Source organism: Pantherophis guttatus, chromosome 2 (genome assembly GCF_059756535.1).
Source record: "Pantherophis guttatus breed Tessera chromosome 2, ASM5975653v1, whole genome shotgun sequence".
Lineage (NCBI taxonomy): Eukaryota > Metazoa > Chordata > Lepidosauria > Squamata > Colubridae > Pantherophis > Pantherophis guttatus.
In genome coordinates, this window is record NC_142064.1 from 248,604,883 (window position 1) to 248,632,078 (window position 27,196).

General features: G+C 39.8%; 2 protein-coding genes across 4 annotated transcripts in view; one reads left to right on the forward strand and one right to left on the reverse strand.

The window, feature by feature from the left end:
- The window catches only part of SLC25A20 (solute carrier family 25 member 20), a 33,424-nt gene extending 23,720 nt beyond the window's left edge, over nucleotides 1-9,704 (reverse strand). The window contains exons 1-3 of the mRNA XM_034431685.3: nucleotides 8,490-9,704; nucleotides 4,076-4,168; nucleotides 1,211-1,338 (exon numbers count right to left, since the gene is read on the reverse strand). Coding sequence (XP_034287576.2) covers nucleotides 1,211-1,338; nucleotides 4,076-4,168; nucleotides 8,490-8,606 — 338 coding nt within the window. The 5' untranslated portion in view covers nucleotides 8,607-9,704. The remainder of the gene's footprint in view (nucleotides 1-1,210; nucleotides 1,339-4,075; nucleotides 4,169-8,489) is intronic.
- The window catches only part of ARIH2 (ariadne RBR E3 ubiquitin protein ligase 2), a 38,718-nt gene continuing 21,013 nt past the window's right edge, over nucleotides 9,492-27,196 (forward strand). Inside the window, exons 1-3 of one of the 3 annotated variants that reach the window (XM_034431683.3) lie at nucleotides 9,492-9,737; nucleotides 16,136-16,482; nucleotides 24,026-24,093. In XM_034431683.3, coding sequence (XP_034287574.1) covers nucleotides 16,237-16,482; nucleotides 24,026-24,093 — 314 coding nt within the window. In that variant the 5' untranslated portion in view covers nucleotides 9,492-9,737; nucleotides 16,136-16,236. Of the gene's footprint in view, nucleotides 9,919-12,061; nucleotides 12,083-16,135; nucleotides 16,483-24,025; nucleotides 24,094-27,196 lie in introns of those variants that run through there. The other 2 variants (XM_034431684.3, XM_087883785.1) reach the window with 2 other exon arrangements.

Below are 27,196 nucleotides of genomic sequence, written 5' to 3' on the forward strand. Positions count from 1 at the left end.
AAAAACTTCACAGCTGAGAGTCAGAGGGAGCAGGCAAAGCAGGGAAGTGGCGATTGCTTCACTCGCTAGCGCCTGGTTAGGGCTGGAAAAAAAGCTTCGAAAAAACTACATTCGGAGTATAAGACACACCCAAATTTTCAGCCTCTTTTAGGAGGGAAAAAAATGTGTCTTATACTGCGAAAAATACAGTGGGTGGTCCTTGCTTAACGAACATTCTATCAGCAACTGCCCAAACCAACGATGGTGCTGAAAGGGATCTAGCACAACTCGCTATGGCTACCACATCACGGCCAACTCACTGTGGCCAACTGGCCATGGGAAAATTCAATGCTGCATTAATTCTTTCATTCAATTACTTTTATTAATAGTGACCACATTTCCATCAAAATTATTGTAACTCTTGTATGTCTGGATTGACTTTTATTATTATTGGCCATGGTTCAATTGAAATTAATGTAACTTTTGTATTTGTTAAGTTGTCCTGCGGCGAGTTGTCCCGCAGCAAGTTATCCCATAGCGAGTTGGCCAGGGCGAGTTGGCCCATTCTGTGCTGAATGAGTGGTGTAATATATTACGATGGTCACAACATTCCCCACAGTCATGTGATCACTATTTGCAACCTTCTTTGCACTTCCTACAAGCAAATTTAATGAAGAAACTGGCAGAAGGAATAAATGCAACCACAGGATAGTCTTATTTAATGACCCACCATGATTTGCTTAATGACAGCAACTGAAAGTGCCAGAATTTCCATTGCTAATCAGCATAGTTATGTGACGTCGCATTTATGACCATGTTGCTTAGCGACAGAAATTCCGACTCCAATTACCGTTGTTACATGAAGACTACCCATATTCTGAATCACAGTTAAGAGAAAGTGTTACAAGCCTTTTAGGATGTCACACGCCATACTGAAGTAAAAACCTCCTAAACAGACATCTGTTTTGCCTGGGAAGAGAACTACACGAAAACAACCCACATGATGTCTGTTTATAGCTAGTGCAATCAGTCCCACGTTTTTACGAACTTTAAAATTTGCCAGATTTAATTTTTTGTAATTAAAAAAAACCCCAGCTCTATTTATAACCAAGAAAAATAAAACTTCCATTTTGGCTGCAATGACGGAATGCGTAATTTTTGAAAAATAAGAACAGATTGGAAAACCTCAAGAGAGCATCCCTGAAATAGTCTGAACAATTTCATTACTCACGTCAAGATGTCATCCGGAGTCTTCTGTTGCAGCTTTTTGCCCAAGCCAAATCCAAAGAAGCACACAGCAAACATGGGAGTTACTCCAACAATGGGGGCTGCCATCCCCTTATACAAGCCACGGACGCCCTGTAAGAAATAGGTCGGTGGATTATTTATTTATTAAATATAGATGGTCACTCATCTCAAGCACGAACAATAAAACAGAATTAATCTATGAATCATATACTGTAAATAGCAGCCCAGCAACCAATCTACACAACATCAAGGATTACCTTCAAGTTTCTGCCCAGTTCAAAGAGATCTCAATTCTTCAATCACATAGATATCTTTTTCCAAGATCCCATTTACAGGAAGAGGCTGTTTTGGGTGATCCAGTTCAGCTAAGGCAACACATGCGTTTGCCTCGAAAGGCATTCAGAAACTGCAGCTGGTATGAAATGCAGCAGCAGCCTCCACTGGCATTAGATGCCGTAAACATATTACTCCTATGCTGCAGAACCTGCCTTAGTTGCCAAGATGGATGCAGTTTAAAGCTCTGTGTTTAAGTTACAAATCTTTATTTAACTTTATGCCAGGTATCTGCAAGACTGCCTTCTTCAACCCAAACCCACCTATCTGATACAAACAACTTTTAAAGCCCTTCATGGCTTGAGAACAGGTTATCTGAGGGACCATCTCTTGCCGGTCACATCTACCTGACTCACTAAAGTGGGGAGGCAAGGAATGTTGCGGGTCGCGTTCCCTAAGGAGATATGATTTGGCTCCCTCCCTCTGGAATATCATCCCTCCAGAAATTAGACTGGGCCCCACTGTAACACTCTTTCAGAAGGCCCTGAAGATGTGATTCTGCCACGGGGCCTGGGTCAGGGGTGGGTTCTACTCACCTTTACTACTGGTTCGCAACGGGGCCGCCCATGGGCGCTTGCTTTGCTCGCATGTGCGCATGCTCTTCTGCGCATGCGCAGAAGCATTCTGATGACATCGGGGTCATTGGACAGAGCCTCCCTCCGGTTTTACTACCAGTTCTATAGAACCAGTTCGAACTGGGGGCAATCTACCACTGGCCTGGGTGAACCCAAAGCGGGATGGAGACCATTAAATGACTAGTATGGATGTGTGTTGTCGTCTGGGTGAGGAGGTTATTATTTTATTATTTTTATTTCTTTTATATTGTGTTTTTATGTCCTGTAAGTCGCTATGAGTCGCCATGTGCGAGTAGGAGGCAATATAAAATTTTTAAATAAAATAAAAATAAATAAAAATTGTTACTCTTCTCCCGTAATTAGAAGGACCAAGGTGAGAAGGAGACACGAAACAGAATTCTTCGGGAGGATTGTTTCAGCTAGTGAATACCGCAGGTTAGGAATGTTCCAATTGAAACACAGGTGGTCCTTGACTTACAACAGTTCATTTAGTGAGCATTCAAAGCAGTGGTGAAATGTAAAATTTGTTACTACCGGTTCTGTGGGCGTGGCTTGCTGTGTGTGGGGGGGTAATATGACTGAGTGGGCGTGGCCAACTTTTTTTTTTTTTTAGTTTTAAAACCATTTTTTCTACAACCTCTTCGGCTGAAGAGGTTGTAAAAAATGCTTTTAAAGCCTCTGACGATCCCAGTTGACTTGCCTGATCGGCAGAGGCTTTCTTTTTTTTTTTAAAGCCTCTGACGATCCCAGCTGAGTTGCCTGATCAGCAGAGGCTTTCTTTCTTTTTTTAAAGCCTCTGACGATCCCAGCTGACTTGCCTGATCGGCAGAAGCTTTTTTTTTTTTTAAAGCCTCTGACGATTCCAGCTGACTTGCCTGATCAGCAGAGGCTTTTTTTCCTTTTAAAAACATTTTTTCTATAACCTCTTCGGCTGAAGAGGTTGTAGAAAAAATGCTTTTAAAAGCCTCTGATGATCCCAGCTGAGCCACACGATCATCAGAGGCTTTTTTTTTTTACTTTTAAAAGCATTTTTTCGGCCAAAGAAGTTGTAGAAAAAATGCTTTTAAAAATAAAAAAAAAGCCTCTGATGATTGCGTGGCTCAGCTGGGCAATGGGGGGGGAAGCAGGGATTTTTGCTACCAGTTCTCCGAACCACCCACCTCCATCGCTACCGGATTGGGCGATCCGGTCCGAACCAGGAGCATTTCACCCTTGATTCAAAATTATAACCGCACTGAAAAAAGTGACTTATGTTTTTCACACTTATGGTTATTGTAGCATTTCCATAGACATGTGATCTACATTCAGACGCTTGACAACTGATCCATATTTATGACCGTTACTGTGTCCCAAGGTCATCTGATCAAATCTTGCAACCTTCTGACAAGCAAAGTCAATGGGGAAACCAGGTTCACTTAACAACCGTGTTACTGACTTAACAACTGCAGCAATTCACTTATCAACGGTGGCAAGAAAAGTCATAAAATGGGACAGAACTCACTTAAATGTTTCACTTAGCAACAGAAATTTTGGCCTCCATTATGGTCGTAAGTCAAGGACTACCTGTCTTTAAATTTTTACTGCCATTTTTATTATTACTGTTTTATTATATGACAGATGTTTTTGTAAACCACTGACAGTCATGATTGTGGTGGTGTAAAGGATCAAGATGCATGAACCCAAGGGAAACTCTTGCTTGGGCACGCAAGAATAAATCATGATTGATTAAGAAGAAAGAACTCTTACCTTTTCAAAACTTATGCCTAAAAACTGGACAGGTTCCTTCGGTCTCACCATTAGTTTTTCTCATTGAAAAAAAATCAAGCTCATACTCCTAGAATCTACTAGTCTCAAGTATCATTCCCACACAAATTCATTTCAATCATATGCATAAAAATATGACATCTCTGGCAGGCATTGCAAGTGAGCTGGCAAAATACCTCTTTCACAAGAGTCTTTCTGAAACAGTCAAAGGTCCCAGCATAAAGAGGAGCCTGTCCCGGCAAAGGCTTCGGCTGAGTTTGTAGTCTGACCTACAAAATATAAGGAACATGGAAGGAATACAAAAGATGTGCTTGCGTTACATAGTTCATTTATTAAGTGAAAATATCCATCCACATCAGGGGTGGGTTCTAAATTTTTTTACTACCGGTTCTGTGGGCGTGGCTTATTTTGTGAGCGTGGCTTGATGGTCATGTGACAATTCTTTAGGATTTAGCAAAGGTACTGGGCTACCAGGGTTTTAACTGCTTGCAGAGCTGTACTGGTCTACCCATTTGTTTTTGGAGGCACCGGTCTACCCATTTGTTTTTGGAGGCACCGGTCTACCCATTTGTTTTTGGAGGCACCGGTCTACTCATTTGTTTTTGGAGGCACCGGTCTACCACCACACTGCCCCGCTGCAAGAGTTTAACAGTTTTTTTTCTTCTAGCTGATCATCTGGGACTCAGGAGGCAGCAATAGATTGGGGGTGGGGGCCAAATAAAAGGTAAGAATAACGCGGGGAGGGTGGGGGCCGGGGGGGCAGAACTGGTTCGGTGATGTCATATTGTCACCGCTACCGGCTCGGCGGAACTGGCCCGAACCGGGAGGAACCCACCACTGATCCACATCTGATTTAGTCACCCATTCCTCTTCTTTTCCAAAGAACTCAGAAAACAGTCTTATAATAAGACAAACTATTGGTCTGTCCATCTCAGCAGCTGACCAACAATGGTCAGCAGCAGCTTCAAAAAGTTTGGGTAAGTATGCTATGTCTGTTTTTCCCACCCTATCTGGCGATAGAGAGTTGAACCCAAGACCTTTGAAATATACTCTACCATTGACAGATTTCCCCTTCCCAATTCTACCAGTTACTTTTTAATGAAAGGTGGATGAGAAGACGAAGGGAGGAAGACACAGTTCATCCAAGAAACAGTTGTTATCAATAAGCATTCAGGTCAATCAGGAGATCTCCAGATCTAAGAAGTAAATAGCAGTTTTTTTCTACTAGGATTAGTACAACGTACAAGGCCTAAATACAGGTAATCCTCAATTTACAACCATTCATTTAGCGACCATTCAACATTACAACAGCTTTGAAAAAAAGTGACTTATGATGGTTTTTCACACTTATGGCCTTTGCAGCATCCCCATGTTCACATGATCAAAATTCAGACGCTTGGCAACTGAAGTCATATTTATGACGGTCGCAATATCCCGGGGTCATGTGATTGATTACCTTTTGCGACCTTCCGACAAGCAAAGTCAATGGGAAACCAGGTTCAATTAACAACCATATTAGTAACTTAACAACTGTAGTAAATCACTTAACAACAGAGATTTTGCTTAATTGGGTTGTAAATCGAGGACTACCAGTATGGTATCTCCTGAATCACAGAAGAAATAGAAAATACAGAATGCTAGTAGCGTTGCTTCTAGAATCTAGACCAGGGGTGTCAAACTGAAGGCCCAGGGGCCAGATCCGGCCTACAGGGTGCTTAGATCTGGCCTGCAGGACTGCCCTGAAAATAGTGAAGGACTGGCCCGCGGTGCCTCTGCCAGCAAAAAGGAGCTCGGGAGGGCCACAGATGGCCCTCTGGAGCTCTGTTTTTGCTGGCAGAGGGTTGCGAGGCCGTCACAGCCAAAAACAGAGCCCGGGAGCCCTTTTTTGCTGGCAGAGCACTCGGGCAACCACTGGCGCCCCCAACCTGTGTGATGTTAAGCTCACCCTGGCCACGTTCAACCCGGCCCCCCGAGGTCAAACACAACCATGATGCAGCCCTCAATGAAATCGAGTTTGACAGTCCTGGTCTAGACGAAGAGGCATGGACAATCATGAGCTTGGCATTCCAGCCTTGGGCTTGAGCACTTGGGGTCCTTGTTGAATTTTTTGGGAGGGGCTACATGTGTTCTTATCTAGACACACCGTAAGTTCTTGTTTTCTTTTATAATTTTATTACATTTTCTTTTTTGTTTGGTTTTGTATAGTGCACCCAGAGTCAGATTGGAGTTGAGCAGCCTAGGTTGAATAAATTGAATTAAATGAACAAAACTGTTGCCCTTACCATAACATTCTCTAAATTCTCACCCCCATCAACCCTAGATTTTGTTGTTGTTGCTGTTGTTTTGGTGCCTTCAAGTCAGTCTTGATTTCTGATCAATAAATCAACAAGTACCTGAAGTTTTCTTAGCAACATATTCAGAAGTGCTGCTTGATGCCAAAGAAGGTATCCACAAGCTCATTACCTATCCCCCAGCAAAATTGCAACTTCCAGCTATAAAACTTTGCCTTGGTATTTACAGATTAGATTTTCAAGTATCCTTTATCACACCCATTTTTAAGTATATCTGGAAGGTTCCTGAAGACTGACAAATAAATCTTTGCAAAGATGCATGTGAAAACTTCAGTTGTCAGAGTGTGCTTATCTCCTGACTTTTATTGTTTTAAATTTGACACACAAATGAAACTGTTTATTGAATAGTTATATCATTTTAGAATCCTATCTTTTCATATCTCTATTAAAGAGGCTTTGAATGATAGATTTGTTGGTTAATAGTTCCTAACAGGCAACGGTCCGGTACAGGGGTTGGGACCTGTGACTTACATATAGAAAAGAATCAGTTGATCTGTGTTAATTTGGAATAGCAGAGCATTTAAGATTTCTCTGCTTTTATTTCTGCTTTTTTAAAAAACAAAATCACCGTTCACCTTTTTATTTAGTTTATGCCTCACTTTTCTAGTCTGGCAAACAATCAAGGATTATTTTTCCCCCTTGCATTTAATCCCGTCTGATTCTCAGAGCCTGCCTCGACAAGTCTCTGCAGTTTTCTTGGCAAGGTTTTAAGAAGTTGTTTGCCACTGCCTGCTTCCTAGGGCTGAGAGAAAGTGACTGGCCCAAGGCTCACAACTCACAAATCTCCTGGTTTCTAGTTGATGCTTTAATCCAGTACACCAAACTGGCTCTTCTCAAGGAGGATTACAACATAAAAAAAATTAATAATCAACAGAAGACAATCTCTTACATGCCAGAAGGCAAAAGGGCGTCTCCTGGAGATCTTATCAGCTAAGCAAGCCTCTAAGGACAAAGGTGGTCCCGTAGATCTAGCAGGACCCACAGCTGTCTGAGAAAGTTGGACTTTAAGAAAGGCTGAGTGCCAAAGAATTGAGGCCTTTGAACTATAGTGCTGGAGAAGACTCCTGTGAGTCCCTTGGACTGCAAGGCGATCAAACCGGTCAGTCCTAGAGGAGATCAACCCTGACTGCTCTTTAGAAGGCCAGATCCTGAAGATGAAACTCAAATATTTTGGCTACCTAATGAGAAGGAAGGACTCACTGGAGAAGAACTTAATGCTGGGAATGATTGAGGGCAAAAGAAGAAAGGGACGACAGAGAATGAGGTGGCTGGATGGAGTCACTGAAGCAGTCACCGTGAGCTTAAATGGACTCCAGAGTATGGTAGAGGACAGGCAGGCCTGGAGGAATGTTGTCCATGGGGTCACAATGGGTCAACAGCTGTCTGAGGCTTTAAAAGTCAACTGTAACATCTCCAATTACACCCTGTAAACCATTGTACTCAGCAATTGTTTCTGACCTAGAACAGGGGTGTCAAACTCGTGGCGTCACATTGTCATCCTGTGACATATCGCAACTTTTTCCCACTTTGCTAAACCGGGGGTGGGTGGGCGTGACGCATCCAGCCTGCGAGTTTGATACCCCTAACCTAGCGACTCTGTTGTGTGCATTATGCCAGCAATTGAATGGACATGCCCACCGTGAGACTAAAATAGCTACTCTGTAGTTCAATGTGTTTGTGATCACAGCCAGAGTAGTTTGGTTCCGATTCATCGTATTGGTCCAATCCAACCAATTAGGTTCGTCCAACAAAATATAGTTCACCATTCCATAGGTTAGTTCAGTGTTTCTCAACCTTGGAAGCTTGAAGATGGGTGGACTTCAACTCCCAGAATCCCCCAGCCAGCAGCGCTGGCTGGGGGATTCTGGGAGTTGAAGTCCACCCATCTTCAAGCTTCCAAGGTTGAGAAACACTGGGTTAATTTGTTGCATGTACACAGGATTATGAAGAAGAGTAATGATCCAAGGGTCCAAAGCCAGTGTGCTAAATAAAGTTTAAATTTAAATTGGAAAAAATATTCTCAGCTACCTAAATTCAGAGTGCCTTGGGGACCCATCACCCAAACAAGCACCCTTCCACCAACCACACAAGCGCGAATTCTTTTTCCATGAGAAAAATAATTCTTTCGACAAAGTGCATTCTGGGAACGGTAGTTCGTTGACCCTAGTTTTAAAGCCTCTCCTCCCCACCCGCGCAGTGTCTATCGGGGGTTGTAGTCCTTCCCGCCTCCCCCCCTCACCTTGATAGTATCCAGCGGGTGTCCCACGAAGACCAAGCAGACGCCTCCGAAGCCACCCGCGAAGAAGTTTTTTACGGGGCTAATAGGTGCCTGGGGGGACTTAGGTTGTTCCGCCATGGCTGCTTCGGAAGCGGGACCGCTCAACGCAAACTCTCCCAGCTTTTGGCTTCGCCGCCTCTCCAAGCAACCTTTACCCTGCTTTTCCTTCCCCAGCCAGGCGGAAAAAAGGAGGACCTCCGAGATGCCTAGAGAGGCTGCTATTGTTCCTGCTTCCGCCACCCGCGATCTATTCTATACCTACCCTGGAGAGACTTGCTATTATATTTAGCAAGTTGTTCCCATAAGAAGCTGCTGGTGTTTTTGCAGTTTCTATTATTCTCTATTAAATATATATGTCTCTTCCTTCAGAAGTTAGTGCCAAATCTTTGTCTCCCTTTGCATACAAAAATCACACAATGACCAAGGGGTCCCTCTCTCTTCCCCTGTTCCTACAGGACAGAGTAGGTCCGCAGTCCAAAAATTGGGATTTTTTTAAACCGACGCCGGACAAATTATTACAAATCGGGACTGTCCCGCCAAAAGCGGGACGTCTGGTCACCTTAAGAATTCAATATGGTTACTGCTCTGGGATAGATGCTGTTTTTCAGCCTATCTGTCCTTGTTTTTTTAAGCACGCATGGAAGAATCTCTGGCAAACTTAAGTTTAAAGCAAAGCTTGCCTTAAGGCCTCTTCTATGCCTTGGTCCAATATTGAGACTTTACCATTCCTGTAATTTCGGGGAGGACTCGACGCTTCCAAACAGTTTAGGAAAACACACTTAAAGGCCGGGCTCTTGTTAATATTCCCCCCTCCCATATTTCGCTTTATTCCTTCATGGCACCATAAGTTTCTTTTATTAAAGCCGGTCGCTCTGAAGCTGATGAAAAACAGTAGGTTGATGATCGCCTACACCGCCACGTCCAAGTGGTTCAATCCCAACACCCGCTTCCTTCGCTCCGGCCAGTGAAACGCTCCTCCGGCTTTTATCAACTCTTCTAAATAACTCCTGCGCGCGCGCGCGCCCCTCATTTGCGCCCCCCCCCCACCAACCGCCACCGCGGGAGGCCTTCTTTTGACGCTCTGGGGGTTTCTTTGCCTCTTTCTCCTCCTGCCATTTCTAGCGGCGGAAGCGACGCTCCGCCAGGGACTGGAACTTCCGGTGCTCAAGCCATAGTGGGCCGGCTAGAGATGGAGAAGCTTGGGGGAAGGTGATTTTTTTTCCCCCTTTTCTCTCTCTCCCTCCCTCCCTCCCTCACTCACTCTCTCTGTCTCTCTCTCTCTCCTTTTTCCCTCACTCCGGGTTACACCCGCCGAGTCGGCGGTGCAGCGGCCGAGGCTCTCGCTCTGAGGAGCGACATCCAGTCCCGCCCGGCCTTCTCCCCGCTTTGGGTGAGCGCAGAGAAGGGGGGAGCCGGGCCTTGTTTACATGGAGGGAGGGGGGGATGGAGAGGGAGGCTTTGCCTTTCCTGGGGCGGCGGCGGCTCTCGTGGAACGGCAGGCGGGCTGATTGCCGGGCTGAGGCGGCCCTAGTTCCTCCCTGCCTCGAGTCCCCGGACCTGGAGGTCGAAGAAAAGGAATTGGGGGGGGGGGACTGGATAGCAATTTGGGTGGGGGGTTGGGGGGGGGGAGCCTGGGAGAAATCGTTGATTCTCAACGTATCCAAATTAAACAGACTTTACAGGGAGCTTTTGGACTTTTTTTTTTTTTTTAAAAAGGATATTGGGGAGTGGGCGATGGTTGGGGGGGAAAACAGTTGTGGGATATAGCAGGGTTTTTTAAAATAATAATAATAATAATAATAATAATAATAATAATAATAATAATAATAATGCAGTTATTCTCTTTACCCAGGAAAGATCCCATCGCTTCTATTGTTGTCCGAGTGACACTTAACAATATAAACTAAATAAGAGTAAAAATGACCCTATCTTTCTTGTAGTCTTACTACTACAAAGTTCAATTACTGGGATATTATACCAGCTTGACCTGCTTTAAAATGAAGCACAAATGCAACTTCTACTTCAAAGTGTAGACTAGACAATAAATTTAATGGTGAAGAGTTAAATTAATTTGAACATCTACAGCAAGGGTGTTCTTAACTTTTAATCCACCATTTTCCTGGCACGATTATGGAGGCTTCTAACAAGAAATTTTCTTCTTCCAAGTGAACTTTGACTTGGCAAAAAAAAAAAAAAAGCTAGTTCAGAATGCTCCAAATTTTGTGCCAGGATTGCTTTTGTGAGCTTTCTTGTTGCAACGAACTGCCATTCAGCTAAACGTTGTTACTTTTATAATAGTCTTTAAAGAATGTGCTGGTAGCGAATTTATTGAATGGATCAAAATGATGATTGACTATAGTGGGAACTGCTACAATAAAAAAGTTCTTTAATTTTAATGCAGCAGGCTATTAGTTTGTTGAAATGTTTCAGTCTGTGAACATTTTTAAATTAGTCTTGGCTTTAGTTATTTCAAAATATAGTATTTCTGGACAACATTTTTTGATTAATACTACATTATCTACTATACTATAGAATTTTTGGTGACACAACTATAGTTTTAAATGAAGTTGGTCCAAATTGGTGCTAGCCAAAGAGGTGAAGAGATTTAATTATTAACAGCATTTCCTGTTGCTCTTCAGCCAAAAAAGGTTCCTAGGGCATCCTACAGGATTTCATTGTGTAAATATTTGTGCACACAAAATTACACTTTTCTTTTTGCCATAGTGAGACATTATAAAAAGATTTTAAAGTAAAAGCAAATGCTGATTAAATGCACTATGGTGTATCCTTCCAAGGAAAGTCAAATGTTACTATAACACTCAGCAAAAGCAAGAATCTTGTGATTCTTGAAATGAACAAATTTAATATTTCATAAGCTTTCACGGTACTTCCTGGGTTCATCAACAGATTAAATATATCTGGGGGAAGGAATGATGATGAAGAGGAGCACTTCACAGCATGCTATCTTATATTTATAGATTAAAAATATAGCTTGAATGTAAAGTTAAAACCTGGCAAGCACTAATAGACGTTCAAAAACTGCAAGGACAATAGTAAAGGTCATTAAGAAATCTTCCAACTATGCGTTTAAAGAAGATATTTTGAATACCAATGGGTATTATATAACTTAGTAGTTAGTAATGGGGGAATGTTAAATGCCTCAAATGCATTTTTGTGGTTCAACCAAACATGAATTGGGGTTTATTTTAGGTATCTGTTCTGTAAATCTTTTGAGTTTACAAGTAGTCTAGAAAACTGTAGCTGGAAATTTTAATTTAATGTTGGATTGAAATAATATTTTAAGAGAAAAAAGGCTAACTGCCAGCACTGGAATGTTCTTCATGGAAACAACTGGGAATTTTATTTGGTGAATATATAGATACAATTAAATCCCAATGAGTAGGATTATACTTTTTATCAGCCCTATATGGCATGTTTCAAGATGGAACCATTTCTTTAAACTTCTTTGGAATTCAAAGTTTGATCGAACAGATGCAGTGGAAACAGGAATATAAACATGATAAACTATTGCCTCCTTGTTTGAGATTTGAAAAGTAAGATTCTTTTAGAATACTTCATAGTAATTTACAATGAAATTCTCAACTTACAGCATTTTTGTATTGTGCTATATACTTAAAAACACCCACACACAGAGACTCGCTTCCATGCATTAGTGCGTGTAACCTGGTTGTGTCCACCACTAGGGTGGTTGTTTTAGGCTCGGTATTATTACTACCCAAGTAGTAGTAGGAAGCTAAAGTTTAAATATGTTAATATTAAATTATATCGCCAGATTTGAAGGGCTTTGGATATTATGTCTGGGTTGTGGTAAAAACGATTATATGGACTATACCACATCCTGTATAAAGGAATGAGTAAAGAAATATTTTGAAGAAAATGTCACAAATTCAAACAATGTAATTTATAATTGTCTGATTTTTCATACATCTTTTGTATTCTTGAGAGAAGCATACCAGACTCTAAAAATTGGTTTAATTAAATTTGTCCACTCTTAGCCTTTGAACTAGCTGTCCTTTGGCACAGATGCAAAATTGAAGAATGGGATTTCCTATAGTCTAGGTTTAATCTGTGTTCAAAAACTGAATTGCAGTGATTTATATAGTCATGCCATTACTATTTTTTACAATTATTGAAAACTGCAAACATTTTATTATCCTATTATACTGTTTCAAGCCTGTTTTAGATTTATAGGTTGTATTTAAATACAATTTTAGGCATTCGGGTTTTGTTGAATAGTATGGAATGAAGTTAGTGCTTTTTTCAATTTTTTAATTTAACTTAGTAAAATATTGTTTAGGAAATATAGTTAGAAGATACCTGTGTGCACGCTAGATCTCTAGATGTTGTGTTGAGAACTCGGCCCATCATATATAATCAGTGATAGTTAGCAAAATTAAAATTTAGTAATTGATTATAGTTTCAGAGGAACACACACTGTCATGAGAGAAAGTAATGTTCGGTTAATGTAATATGTAAAATATCACCTAGTCTTATATTAATTTTTTGCAACAAAATCCTATGCTTTGGAAGTTACAGATGAATTTTATGCTGTTCTCCCTTCTACTTGGCATTTTTGCTTAATCTTCATTGCCAGGCCCAGTGTAAGTTACTGCAGCTCAGGGGGGATAAAAATCAATGATTTTTTTAAAAAAATAAAAAAAAATCAGATTTTTTTAATTTTAATCGGATTTTTTTTATTTTTATCGAATTTATTTTAATAAAAAACTTTTGGGGTAAAAATCTATCGTAAGGTAGTTTTCTATTTAAGATAAATAAATAATTTAGTTTATTCAGCATGAAATGGAACTTAGTTATGTAGCATGAGGCTGTATATTCTGCAACACTGGGACTATCGGTGAGTCAACAGTGGGTCAAAGGAGTAGCAGAGATGACAGTTGCTCTTTAAAAATTATGATTTAAATCGAGTTGATTTAAATCAAGCCTTTTTACTAGTGATTTAAATCATGATTTAAATTGTGATTTAAATCAACTCGATTTAAATCAAATCCACCCTGCTGCAGCTTCTGTATATGTGAAGACAATAGATAACCTATATGAGTGAAAATGTAGAGTAAGAAAGGTTTTAAGCCCTTGAATACTTTTAGTGTGGTTGGTGTAAAGTATTTTGTGTGACAGTCTTAAATTATTTAATGAAGGAGTATAATATTGATATGCTGAGATTTTCTTACCCTACATTTCTTATCACACATACAGTTATATATGAAAATGTTAAATCAACATCTCTGAGGGATCAACTTGTCTTTGGTTGTATAGCGTATTATAATTTTCCCTCCGAATAGCCATAGTATGAATGAGCCTGTTTCTATGTTATGGTTAAGTTAATTTGGGATATCAGCTGTTCTCACTATTTTTTAATTTTATGTTTTAATTTTGCCTGGTTTCTTACTGGTTTTTTTCCTGCTAGCCACCAAAAGTTATACATGTGTTTAATACACATTTAATCATATTAAATAAATTTAAAAAAGAAATGTGCTATATATGTGCTGCTGGGCGCATGGAGGCCGAAAACGGGGCACGTGGCAGCGGCGATAGATGGTGGTGGCGATGGGCATCAATGGCGCCGATGGGCGGTGGCGATCCCCACAGCCTAGAACAGCTGATCAGAGGTATTCCGGGAGGCAGATCCAATCGCCAATCAGCTGCTCATGCTAAATCAGGCTTTACTGAAGCTGACCAAGCTTTTTGCTGTTTGCTGCTGGGAGGCAGAGGCAGATTTTTTTTTCTTGTTTTCCTCCCCAAAAGCTAGGTGCGTCTTATTGTCTGAGCATAGAATAGAATAGAATAGAATTTTTTATTGGCCAAGTGTGATTGGACACACAAGGAATTTGTCTTGGTGCATACGCTCTCAGTGTACGTAAAAGATGCGTTCATCAAGAATCATAAGGTACAACACTTAATGATAGTCATAGGGTACAAATAAGCAATCAGGAAACAATATCACTATAAATCATAAGGATACAAGCAACAAATTACAGTCATATAGTCATAAGTGGAAGGAGATGGGTGGTGGGAACGATGAGAAGATTAATAGTAGTGCGGACTTAGTAAATAGTTTGACAGTGTTGAGGGAATTATTTGTTTAGCAAAGTGACAGCATTCAGGGAAAAACTCTTCTTGTGCCTAGTTGTTCTGATGTGCAGTGCTCTATAGCGTTGTTTTGAGGGTAGGAGTTGAAACAGTTTATGTCCAAGATGTGAGGGGTCTGTAAATATTTTCACAGCCCTCTTTTTGAGTCGTGCAATATACAGGTCCTCAATGGAAGGCAGGTTGGTAGCAATTGATTTTTCTGCAGTTTGAGCAAATTATAATCTGAAAAAGTTGTCTGGCATAGAGTTGTCAAACTCTTTCAACAGATATAGCAAAGATGCATATTGCACAGATCCCTGCATAAAGAAATATTTGAAACTCTTTTTCAAGTGACAACCTTAATCCTTTAGGCTTTACATGTTAAGAAGGAATGCTTTCTTTAATATTTTCTACCTTTAAGCTTATCCAAGTAGACTGTAAGGGCATTGCTACTATCAGATTCTGTTATGTGACATCCAAGATTTATAGCTTCCCAGTAGAGGCCGTCTTCCCTCTGGCCAGCCATAGCATGTTTCTTAAAAAGTTGTGGAAACTCCTTAAAAAGCTTCGTCTTGTTACACATGTAATTGGTACCAGCTTGTATAAGTGAGCATATTATAAACATATACTGTGTGTGTTGATAATTTCAGTTAAGGAATTTTATGGTGTATGTATGCTTTTTGACCTGATGGTTTTTATGGTTTTGCTGGGAAGCAGGATACTTACCTAATAATTAGAAAGCAGCCTAAATTATTCAGAGAATGAGGAACTGAGTCACTGCATCACACTACAGTATGCATTTTTATAGCAGTACTGTAAGTACTGTTCCCCCAACATTTTCAGTAACTTCCTATGAAATGGATTTAATGAGGAAGGATTAAAAAAAATTAACATTGGTTAAGGATCCTTGTTTGGATGCAGAAATAATATAGCTGCAGCTAGTTTATATATATATATATATATATATATATATATATATATATATATATATATATATATATCTTTTAATTCATAGGTATAAATGTGCGATATTTTTGCAATCAGGGTTTTTTCCTATGTTGAAAGATGTTAAAATGGCCATGGTGGGATGAAATCTCTATTCATCACTTTCAGGCCTGTCAGACATTTTATGTTGTTTCTTCTGAGACTTATGGGAGACTAGGATAGCACTATTTCGGCCTTCTTGGACCTCTTCAGCCAGACACACCCATATTTTATGACTCCTCCCTGTAGAGGTCAAATATTTATTTCTTTTAATTCATAGGTATAAATGTGCGATATTTTTGCAATCAGGGTTTTTTCCTATGTTGAAAGATGTTAAAATAGCCATGGTGGGATGAAATATATATATATGGATGATGTATATCAGATGTAAATAAATACTGATTCTTTTAAATTGAATTCCCCATAAGAATTGAATTGCTGTTAGATTCTTCGTTTATAATCAAACTTGCAAACATTTTCCCCCACTCCCTTCTTCTTGGAATGTTCAAATTTAGGTGGCAGAAAAGTCAGATGAAGTCCAAAGAACGATAGTACTGTCTTGTAAAACCAGAAACTGTTCTAGTTCGCTTGCCTGGTGGTTTGGCAGAGCGTGAAGATGTCCGTGGACATGAACAGCCAAGGTTCTGACAGCAACGAGGAGGACTATGATCCAAACTGTGATGAGGAAGAAGATGAAGATCCTGGGGACATTGAGGGTTACTACGAAGGGGTTGCAAATGACGTGGAGCAGCAGGGAGCAGATTCCTTTGATCCGGAGGAATATCAATTTACCTGTCTGACTTACAAGGAGTCAGAGAGCACCCTGAACGAGCACATGGTCCGCTTGGCTTCTGCGTTAAAGGTAAGGGGCTCGGCAATCATTTGGATGAAAGGGCCCTTTTAGAGCCGCAGAACAGGCAAGCTGAATGTCAATCACTTATTTGGCCATCCAAATTGTAAGTGACAATTAACCAGCATCGTCGTAGATCTGGAGTCACTTTTTACCAACAGGGATGTGCAAACAATTCATCTCTGAACTGTTTCAAGTGAGAGATGTCACAATACGTCCTGTCTTTTTTCTTGAGCTTGGGACACTTCCAAAAAAGTTTAAAGCAGCAATTTCTTATTTGAGCAGCAGGATGTTTTGCTTCACTTTCTGCTTAAAGTGGTTCAAAATGAAAGTTTTGCACACCACTGATTTCAAGTATTGCTGCTCTGTAAGTGTAGATCAGATATATCTACACTTACAGAGTAGCAATATACATATCTGTATATATATGTTTTATGCAGGTAGATTTATTGTTCATCTGTTTACTTAATCTTCCTGCATAGAATTATTAAAATACGATTGTTCTCCTTTATTGTTCCAGATAAAAGTGTATGGGCTGTACCCAGTTCTTTTGTTGACTGGGGAGCTTTGTCACAGAGAAAGGAGGGTGTGGTGATTCATCTATCCCCCAAAATTGCTCTACAAGATTGAGGCAGATTTTAAGGTTAAGGAAAAGAACATTTAACTTTGCAAGTAGAAAGGCTGCTTTTGAAGTAACATCAGAAATGCCTCAGTCATTTTACAGTGTTGTTCACTGAAAGCTTATGTTCAAATGTCATTCTGATTTTCTGTTCCTTGTCGTACTCTGATCTTTTCTTTGTCCTAAAAATTTCTGCAACAAATAAATATCCTCTTTTTCTGCTGCATCCTACCATTGGTTTGCTTATTAAAATGTTACAAATTGCCCTTTGTAGCTAATGAAAATCTGGAAACTGGTATCATTCTCTTCCCTTCTTATAACTTTTCATATTTAATTGATTTGGATCTCTAAAATAACAAAAGAGGAAGCTGCTTGAATAAAGGGAAGTATTCCTTTTTCTGTCTTCTTCCTATGAAATGGTTTTGAATCTGGCTGTCATGTTTATCATGCTCTGTGTAATAAGATTATGATTCATTAACAGGGATGTTGGGGAAATTGACAATGGGCAGGTAGTTTTTAGGTTTGAACCTACTAGTTACATAGATTTTATTATTTATGCTGAATCCAGAATTTAAATGTAGAATAAGAAAGACACACCAATGGAAGAGGCCTTTATGTAACTAACACTATTGTAAGTCTTAGTTACTATGCTTAATAGCACTTATCTCCATCTTGATCTCTAGAAATTATAGAAAATTATATAAAAAGAAACCCAAAATGCTGTGCAAATTGTGTCAAGCTAAAATAGATCCAGAGTCATAGGGAAATAAAATACCTAAACATTAGGGGGTTCCAATCTGTCAATTAGCTATTTTGTTATCTGTTTTAAGAAGTAATAATAGTAGCCAGAGCTGTCTCCTGATGACTAATTGTTCTCTAAGAAAAAAAGATAATTTTTGGCAAACTAAACTGAAAATAGCAATAGTCTATAAGTATTTGTGAATACCTAAGAACTTGATTAGTGAATAAATTATGTCTTGTTTCAGCAAGCATCAAAATTATTACATTTATAAATTGCTGCCTCTGTTTGGCAGATTTGCTGATGAATCTGGCATTATCTTAACACATTGTAATGACTGGCCACGAACATTTAAAGACACCAGTAGCTGAATTTCTTATCACTAAGTTTTGCAGAAAATAGTTTTATTATATCTCTAATTATTTTATCTGAACCTAAAGTATCATTAAATTAAATGGACTAAATGCAATTCTGCTTCACCAAATGCTGGAAAATTAATCAAGAAATAATTAAGATGTGTAGTTCCGTAAGTGTACATGTGTGTCACTTGCTTTCTGGAAAGCATAGGTTCGTGAATGTACTCTGATGTTGGCTTAAGTGCTGTGATAATTTTCCTCTCAAGATTCATGCTGCTACACTTAGTTTATTTGCCTATCAGCAGTTGTGTCTCTGTTTACCAGTTCTCCCTGCTGTTTTGGGACAGTTGATATTCTCTACAAGTCAGTTTCAAAGTTGTTCTTGTCCATCATTGAGTTATTAATATGCTCACCTCAGCAGGAACGAGGATGATATATGTCTTGTGAAAACTAAAAGAAATTCAGTCTAAGGAAGTTTAAGCAATTATTTTAGCATGCTGTTTGTTTTTTCTATTATCTGGAAAAGATATTTGCAAAGTCAAAGAAAATGTTAATTTAACAATATCTACTTCTGTTAAATTGTATTTAACATATTCTCTTATAAGCAACCTACTGGGAACCCTGGAATTCACTGATTTGGTGTTGGGAGTCCCCATAGACCAGGTAGACTTGTTTCAAGACAAGATCCAGTCTAATGCCTAAGCTAGACAGCTATTCCACTGACTCTCAAAGCATTTTTTATATTTTTTAAGTCTCAAGCTTGCTATGTGATATGCTGTGTCACCTTTCATAAAATAAAGCTAAATAGTAAAGCATTGGAATGTCTAGGTTGGTTTGTTGACAAGTGTTGGTATAATTCCACCAGAAGGACCTAAGCTCTTTCACTGGTCAGCCATGTACAAACTCCCACAGATTTGAGGGAAAATCCATTCCAAATTTCTTCACTTGAATGAGGAAATCAGCCATATTTTCTTTGTTGTTACTCTGATTCACAGATCCCTTTAAGGTTCTGCTTTTAGGCTTTGCTAAAAACTCATTTTGCAGCTGTTGATACTAGTAATGTATAAAGAGGAGAATTATCTGAATAACTTGTCATTATTTCTGCAAGGAGATTGTGGTAGTCTGTCAGCTATTCTTAAGAGCATCTTAGCAAATGGTTAAAAATCTGCAGCATTTAGGGCGAGTAGACTGTCAAAAGAGTAAAGGATCATTATTGGATTTTAATGTATTAAAAAAATTCCCTTATTCTGCTTGAGCTAGATTTCATTTTCAGTTTCAAAGGCTTAATGCCAGAATTCACATCACAATTATGTATTAAGATACTGCATTACAATACATGTGGTTTGCTTGTATGTATATACAATATTCCAAATTTGCATATCTCCCGAGCAATAATTTTAAAGTTGGTGGGCAGATTGCTATTCAGTTAGAGTGAACTTTGTGAATACTATACTACACAAATGTAGCCTTCAAATTAAAATCAGAATAATTGAAAAACAAATTAACAAAAAAGTTCAAAAAAAAAAATAGATCAAATCAAGCCCTAGTAGTTTGTATTACAGTAACCAGTCAGATGTTTATAACCTATAAGAATAAGATCAAAGGTTACCTTTTCATTTAGTCTCCATCTGCAAGAACTACATTTTCTTTTATCAATCAAATTCACAGGATTATAATCCAAAATCTTTTCTTTGTAATACCGGTATCTCTACCAAGGAAACCTCAGTACCAAACTTTTTTTTATCCAAATCTTGAAAAAAAATATATCCTCTTGAAATTGTGGGGAATCATTCTATTCCAATCCCTCATCAAGTCCCAATTTTCATAAGAGAAGCCTATTAATCTTACCATAAATCCTTAAAAGAATGGAAAAATTTAAATAGATGTCATGTAAATCACCCAGAATCTTGGGATGGGCATTGTACAAATTAAAATTATATGGATATGAAATTGCATTTGTGATTGGCAATTGGAAGAATGCAATTATCTTTACCCAATTTCAGATTTTAAAAACCCCACAGGAACTACTGAAGAATTAGTTAGTTAAATGTGCTAAAAAGGATTTTGCAAATTTCTGATTGAAAGAGGGCAGGAGATGAAAATAAGTATTCCATATCTTCCTTGAACAGCCCTTTAACTCCTTTTTCATTTAACACACCTAATGTATTTTTAGTATATTTGAAATTTTAAAAGTTCTTATTGTTTTTCTGGACTTGATTGATCCTTTTACATTATGTGATAAATTCTAAATGCAATTATCGCTTTAGATAATCTCTAGGCACTATAAAGAGATCTGAATTTCTTGTTTTCTGTTTTTCCTTTTTTAACCAGTCTCCTAATTTTTAGGTGTTTTTCCTAAGGTAAATAAATTTAACCATGTGAGTCCCAACTGGCAGCTTCTGATTTGCATGTGGTTTAAATGTTACAACATTACAGATACTTTCCTATTTTACAATGCTTACATCTCAGTCTAAATTATGGTCATCTTTTTGGTTGTGTGCCCTCTGGCTGATTCCAAGACCGACCCAGTGTTTTGTGGAAATCAGTAATTTATATATTTATTGTGCATAGATGGGCCCAGTCTGCACCAAGATAAGTAAAACCCCACCACTGTTACAATCTGCATTTCCTATGCATGCCTTTCTAACTCTTTTTCACCATCTTGGGATCATTCTCATTAAATACTCTCACTCAGTCAGTGGTCACTCAATAGATCACTCTTTTGATGAGCAGCAGATTTCCAGATCTAATTTACATTTGTGGCCAAATATTGTTACCATCCTTACCTTCTGTAGGAATCTGATTTTCCAATGTTTCCTAGGATATATTATATGTTACATGTACTTTTATTTAAAAAAAGAGCAAGAGCTTCGCTAGTATGTCTTTCCTTGTCCTTTCTCTATCCCTGCTTCATCATGTTTGTTATAGCCACTTAATCTGTGCCTATTCACAACCACGTACATTTAATTCCCTATCTTTCCTCAGAAGCTTCTAGATCTGAAATAGAAACATTTTATAGACCATGTTCTTTTTCAGATGTTTGGATGTGAATCTTATGTTTCGGACTATGTTTTAATTATTTATTTAAAATATTTATGTGGTTGCCTATCTCTTGTGCCACACAATTTTGGATGGCCAACAACAGCAATAAAAAAACAAACAATAGAACCAATACAAAAAAAGGAAAGAAAGAAAACAAGAAACAACAGGCACCTAAACCATAACAATATCAATTCAGTATTGATGTCATCTTGAAACTTTTATGGCTTACTGATGATCTAATATGATGTGCATTCTGGGATACATCGCTTATTTTCTTGACTTGTTTTACCTTTGTGTTGAACTCTTTAATCAATTGCAAATCAGGAATTGACTAGATAAGTCACGATTATTTTGCTCATTTATTTATTTATTTATTGGTTCGATTTATATGCCGCCCTTCTCTGGAGACTCAGGGCGGCTTACAATGCGTTAAGCAATAGCCTTCATACTTTTGTATATACCTGCAATACCTGCAATATTTGCAAAATCATTTCTAACTTCTTCAGCAAACATGATTAAATGTTCCCTGAATTAGTCTACAATGGAAATGCAACTAGTTTTTAGGAAAAACAAGTAGTCAGTTTTAAGAACAAGCGCCACACATTTTACAGAACATCAGAGAAAAGCTCAAGAGAAAGTAGGTTATACATCAAGACAGTGACACAAATCACACAAATTATACAATTAAACAGAAAACAGAAGATAATGTCTATTGGCTTCCTTTTTACTTAGGACTTCCTATCCTCAGTATCACCTTTCCTGATCTGGAATTCATTACGAGAAAGCTGCTCTTACTGTGATCTTTTAGTTATTTGGGAATGATGTCTCTCTATTTTGCAATTAAGCTTATACTACATTTGTTATGGACTTGGGGAGGGGAATGGAAATATCAAGTTTTGAGATGAAGGTAATCATCCAATCGTCATTTACTGCCATCTGGCTATAAATCAAAATGATACCAGTTCTTAAGTGTTTTTTGTTAATCAGTTTTGCAATCATCTGCCAAATGATAGGTGATCTGGACTACCCATGCCATCTGTAGGTATTCTGTGATACAAATCATTTTGGGTGGATTCAGTAGTACAGATCGTCCTCCACTTACAACCTTTTGTTCAATGACTGCTTTTTTAAAATTCAGAAGAGTGGGGGATAAAGGAGAAACCTCAATGGTAGTTCCTGAAGAGTTACAGGACTGCTTGGTACTTGTTTGAAAGTGATTTTTGGAGTGACAAATGCTCTGCTTTCATGGCATATGTGTTCCAGATCTTGTACATACTAAACATGTTTTCAATTTCATATAGGTACGATTTGATAGTGTAATTATTTTTTTGAACTCTGATATTAATCATAAAACATAATTTCTGATATTTTCCCCTTTATTCAGCTGTTTAAGTACAATTTCCCTAGCTTTTGAGAAACACAAATTATTAGCAATTCCCTTAAAGGTGACCAAGTTACTAGATAGCTAATAGTTGCTTCTAGTGATCAGTACAGTAATTCTGTACTTAGTTCTTTACCCATTTCTTCTAATTCTAGTTTATTGTATCTTAAGTCCTGGCATTGAGTCATGTCATTTTTTCATATTTTGCATTTTGTGGATAGCTGTTTTGCATTTTATATTTATCATAGATTTTTTGCATTAACTCTATTCCACGGTAATAAGTACTCGGAATACAACTAAAGTCAGAGACAATATAGTGAAGAATAATAATGAAAAAAATGACACTGTGCTAGATATTGGCCATTTGTGAAGGAGTTATACTGGCATATGCTAGATATATTTTCTCTGAATGGGAACAGATTGGAGTTGCTTAACCATACAAAATCCATGATGTCCAGTTTGACATGCACTGAGCCATAAACCATGATTTACAAAGCACAATGACAGGATTCCATGCTTCATTAAGCCAAGCAAAGCTACATTATCTTAATCAATGGAACAACTTGCCTTTAATCAGGGGAACAACTTGCCCTTAATGTCTATGATAATGTCTATGATATGATAGGAGATTCTCAGTCATCTAGGTCATGGTTCTTGAAAAAGCACCTTTGGGACAACTTGCCCTTAATCAGTGGAACGACTTGCCTCCAGAAGTTGTGAATGATCCAACCCTGAAAGTTTTAAAGAAGAAATTGGACAACCATTTGTCTGAAATGGTATGAGGTTTCTTGCCTGAGCAGGTGATTGGACTAAAAGACCTACAAGGTCCCTCCCAGCTCTGTTATTCTGTTATATTGCTTACTGTGAATGCTGTCCATGAACAGCTGGACTATGTTGCAGTTTGACTGAGATAGGAAAGCCTGGTGAATCCTCTTTCCCAGTTATTAATAGATAAAAGGTTCGAAGCACAAGACAGCACAAATGTTACTCAGTGGAACTTCCATCCTTCTTTATTGTTATTCCAGCTGGGTAGATCTAAAAAGAACTGAAGTCCAAATATACGGATTATGATGAGCCACCTGCCGCTTATCTCTACAGTAAATCCTAAATAGGAGAAACAAAAGAACAATATTCATATGCTCTATAACTTTGCAGAATGCAGACTTTGGACTTCCTTTTAATGCTGAATTTTTGAAGTTGGAATGAACTCTGTACACTCTTGCATATGAATTAACTTTTATTATGATATCAACTTGAAAAGCATAGTGCATAATAGAAAAACAATAAACTGAAAGGGACCCTCAACTTTCCTCAAAACATTGCTCAAATTATGAAACATAAATGTAGTTGCAGGGCTTGCATGTTTTGCAATTCTACTATTCATCAATTCACTTTTTTTCTTTCTTTCTCCCCTTTAGGTATCTCATGCAGTGGCTAAACTTGTATTAGTTAGCTTCCATTGGCAAATCTCAGAAATTTTAGAAAGGTAAGCATGTGATCAATTCGTAGATATGTGCAAATCGCCTTTGATGCTTTACTATGAAAGCAGACACAAAACATTGTTTCTCTTATTAGACTCTTGTAAAAAAATATTTAAAAACCCCACCCTATGTTTGGGTCAGAACATGGCAAAATGGTAAACATGGTAAAAAGAAGGGGCGCATTGGCTCAGTGGCTAAGACACTGAGCTTGTCAATCTAAAGGTCGGCAGTTCAGCGGTTCGAATCCCTAGTGCCACGTAACAGGGTGAACTCCCGTTACTTGTCCCAGCTTCTGCCAACCTAGCAGTTCGAAAGCATGTAAAAAATGCAAGTAGAAAAGTAGGGACCACCTTTGGTGGGAAGGTAACAGTGTTCCGTGCACCTTTGGTATTTAGTTAGGCTAGCCACATGACCATGGAAGACGTCTTTCGACAGCGCTGGCTTTTCGGCTTTGAAAAAGAGATAAGCACCGCCCCCTAGAGTCAGGAACGACTAGCATATATGTGTGAGGGGAACCTTATGGTAAAATACCTCTCTTTGTTTGTTCTCCTAACTTTATGGACTTGCTTGTAAGGTTGACATATTGAAATCTGTAATGTGGGTTATTCCAAGAAATTAAATGAATGAGAATAATGGCAAAGTCTTATTTTATTGTCTTATGTGGAAGATTTTGAAAAAAAAAAAAATTCAATTTATGTATAGGTAGTCCTCACTGATCATAATTGAGACTGGGAATTTTGTTGCTAAGTGATGTGGTCATAAAGTAAAATATGACCATACCAACTTAACGGCATCAGTTCCAGCTGTGGTCATGATGCGAATCATCACAGGTAGTCAAGCACAACGTTACGTGACTGCAAATTGCAGCTTCCTGCCAATTTCCCCCTTGACTGCTTGTTGGAAGCTGGCTGTGAAGATCGCAAATGGCAATCATGTGACTACAAGACACTGACCATTGTAAATGCAATGGATAACCATTTGTCTGAAATGATCTAGAGCAGGCGTGTCAAACTTGATTTCATTGAGGGCTGCATCAGGGTTGTGTTTGACCTTGGGAGGCCAGGGTGGGTGTGGCCAGCTCGACGTCACTCGTGTTGGGGGTGCCTGAGTGGTCCCGACCGCTCTGCCAACAAAAATTGGCTCGCAAGCTCCATTTTGGCTGCAACGGCCTCCTGCAATCCTTTGCCAGTGAAAACGGAGCTCGGGAGTGCCCCCCGCAGTCCTTGCAAGCTCCGTTTTTGGCTGCGATGGCCTTCAATCTTCTGCCAGTGAAAACGGAGCTTGGGAGGACCATCTGCGGCCCTTGCAAGCTCCGTTTTCGCTGGCAGAGGCACCACGGGCCGGTCCTTCACTGTTTCCAGGGCAGCCCTGTGGGTCTTATCTAAGCACCCTGCAGCCCGGATCCGGCCCCGGGCCTTAAGTTTCACACCCCTGGTCTAGGGTTTCCTGCCTAAGCAGGGGGTTGAACTAGAAGACCTCCAAGGTCCTTTCCATTCTAATGCATGCGAGTTGCCAAACATCCAAATTGTAATCAAGTGATTGCAGGGATACCGCAACAGCTGCAACTTTGAGGACTTGTCATAAACCACCTGTTTCAGTGCTGTTGCAACTTTGAACGGTTGCTGAATTGGTGGTCAGTAACCAAGGACAACTGTGTTTCCCTGAATAAGACAGAGTCTTATTTTCTTTTGAACTCCGAAATAAGGGCTTGGCCTTATTATCGGGGGGGGGGGGCATGTCTTACTATTTTGGGAGTGCAGGAGGCAGCGAGCATGGGACCGGATGTCCCACCGCCGCCGTCACCTCCCCTCCCTGTTCTTCGTGCCGGCTAAGTGGCTGGCTGCCGCTGCCCTGACATGTCCGGCTGCTGCCTCGTGGAGCAGGACTCTGCAAGGCTTGTTGTGCCATTGCATGCAAGAACTTCATCATATTGGCACAGCTGCCGTCCTGCCGCTTGTGGCTGCGCCAGTATGTTGAACCTCGCGGCAGTGCTGCCGTTTGTGTGTGCAATGGCACAACCCTTCAGAGTCCTGCTCCACAAGGCGGTGGCGGTGGCATGATGAGTCTCACAAAGACTCATTTCTGGCAGTTGTGGCGAGGGGGAAGCGAGACGCGTGGAGCGAAACATGACTCTCCTTGCCATCTCTTCTCTTCCCCCCTCCCCCCCCGCGCTGGGCATGGCAGGGCTCCTGCCCCTTGCTTAGCCACCTGCCCCCTTTAGGGATGCAATTTGGGGGTGGCAGGTGGGGCGGGTGAGAAGTGCGTCTTACCTTTCCAGCTCCATCGTGTTCCTCGCCATTGTGTCCAGGGAAACACGTTGTAAAAGAAAACTTCTTGCGAGTGTGAGAAGTTTGATTGAACTCGCGAGAAGGTTTTTTTTACAACGTTTCCCTGGACACAACGGCGAGGAATGCGACGGAGCTGGAAAGGTAAGAAGTGTGTCCTGCTTCTCCCCTGCCCCACCCGCCACCTCCAAATTGCATCCCTAAAGGGGGAGGATTGCTAAGCAAGGGGCAGGAGTGGAGTACGAGGCGCGTAGCTGGCCTGCCGCTCTTTTTGCGGCAGCCATCAGCATTACCGGTAGGTACAGTAAGGGCATGTGGGGTGCATGGGGCATGTTCCCCCTCCCCTTTCCCCCCCTCTTCCGGCCTCGCCTCCTCATATCATGTTTGCGTGGCAAGCAACCAGAGGAAATGGCAGGACCAGCTTCACATGTGTGTAAGTAGTTTGGGGGCTTATTTTGCGGGGGAGGGGGGCTTATTTTATTGCATGTATTATCCAGAGAAGTCTTAGTTTCGGGGGGAAACGGTATCTCTACTGTCTTTATAGCTAAAGGGCATTAAAGTCATCTGACCCTATATGGTGGGGGAATGTAACATCTCTGGCTACACATTCCATCATCCTGAGGTTTTGATGTGAAGCTCTCTCTTCATCAGCCATCGGAATGGGTAGCAAATCACACACTTGCATTTTGTAGCAAGCTGTGTTTCAGAATAGTATTGGTACTAAGATTGGTATTAAGATTAGAATTAGAAACTGAGCATTGAAAAATATTTAGAATGGCATAAATTCAAAAAGTGTGCCTGTGTATACATATCTCTCCCTGAC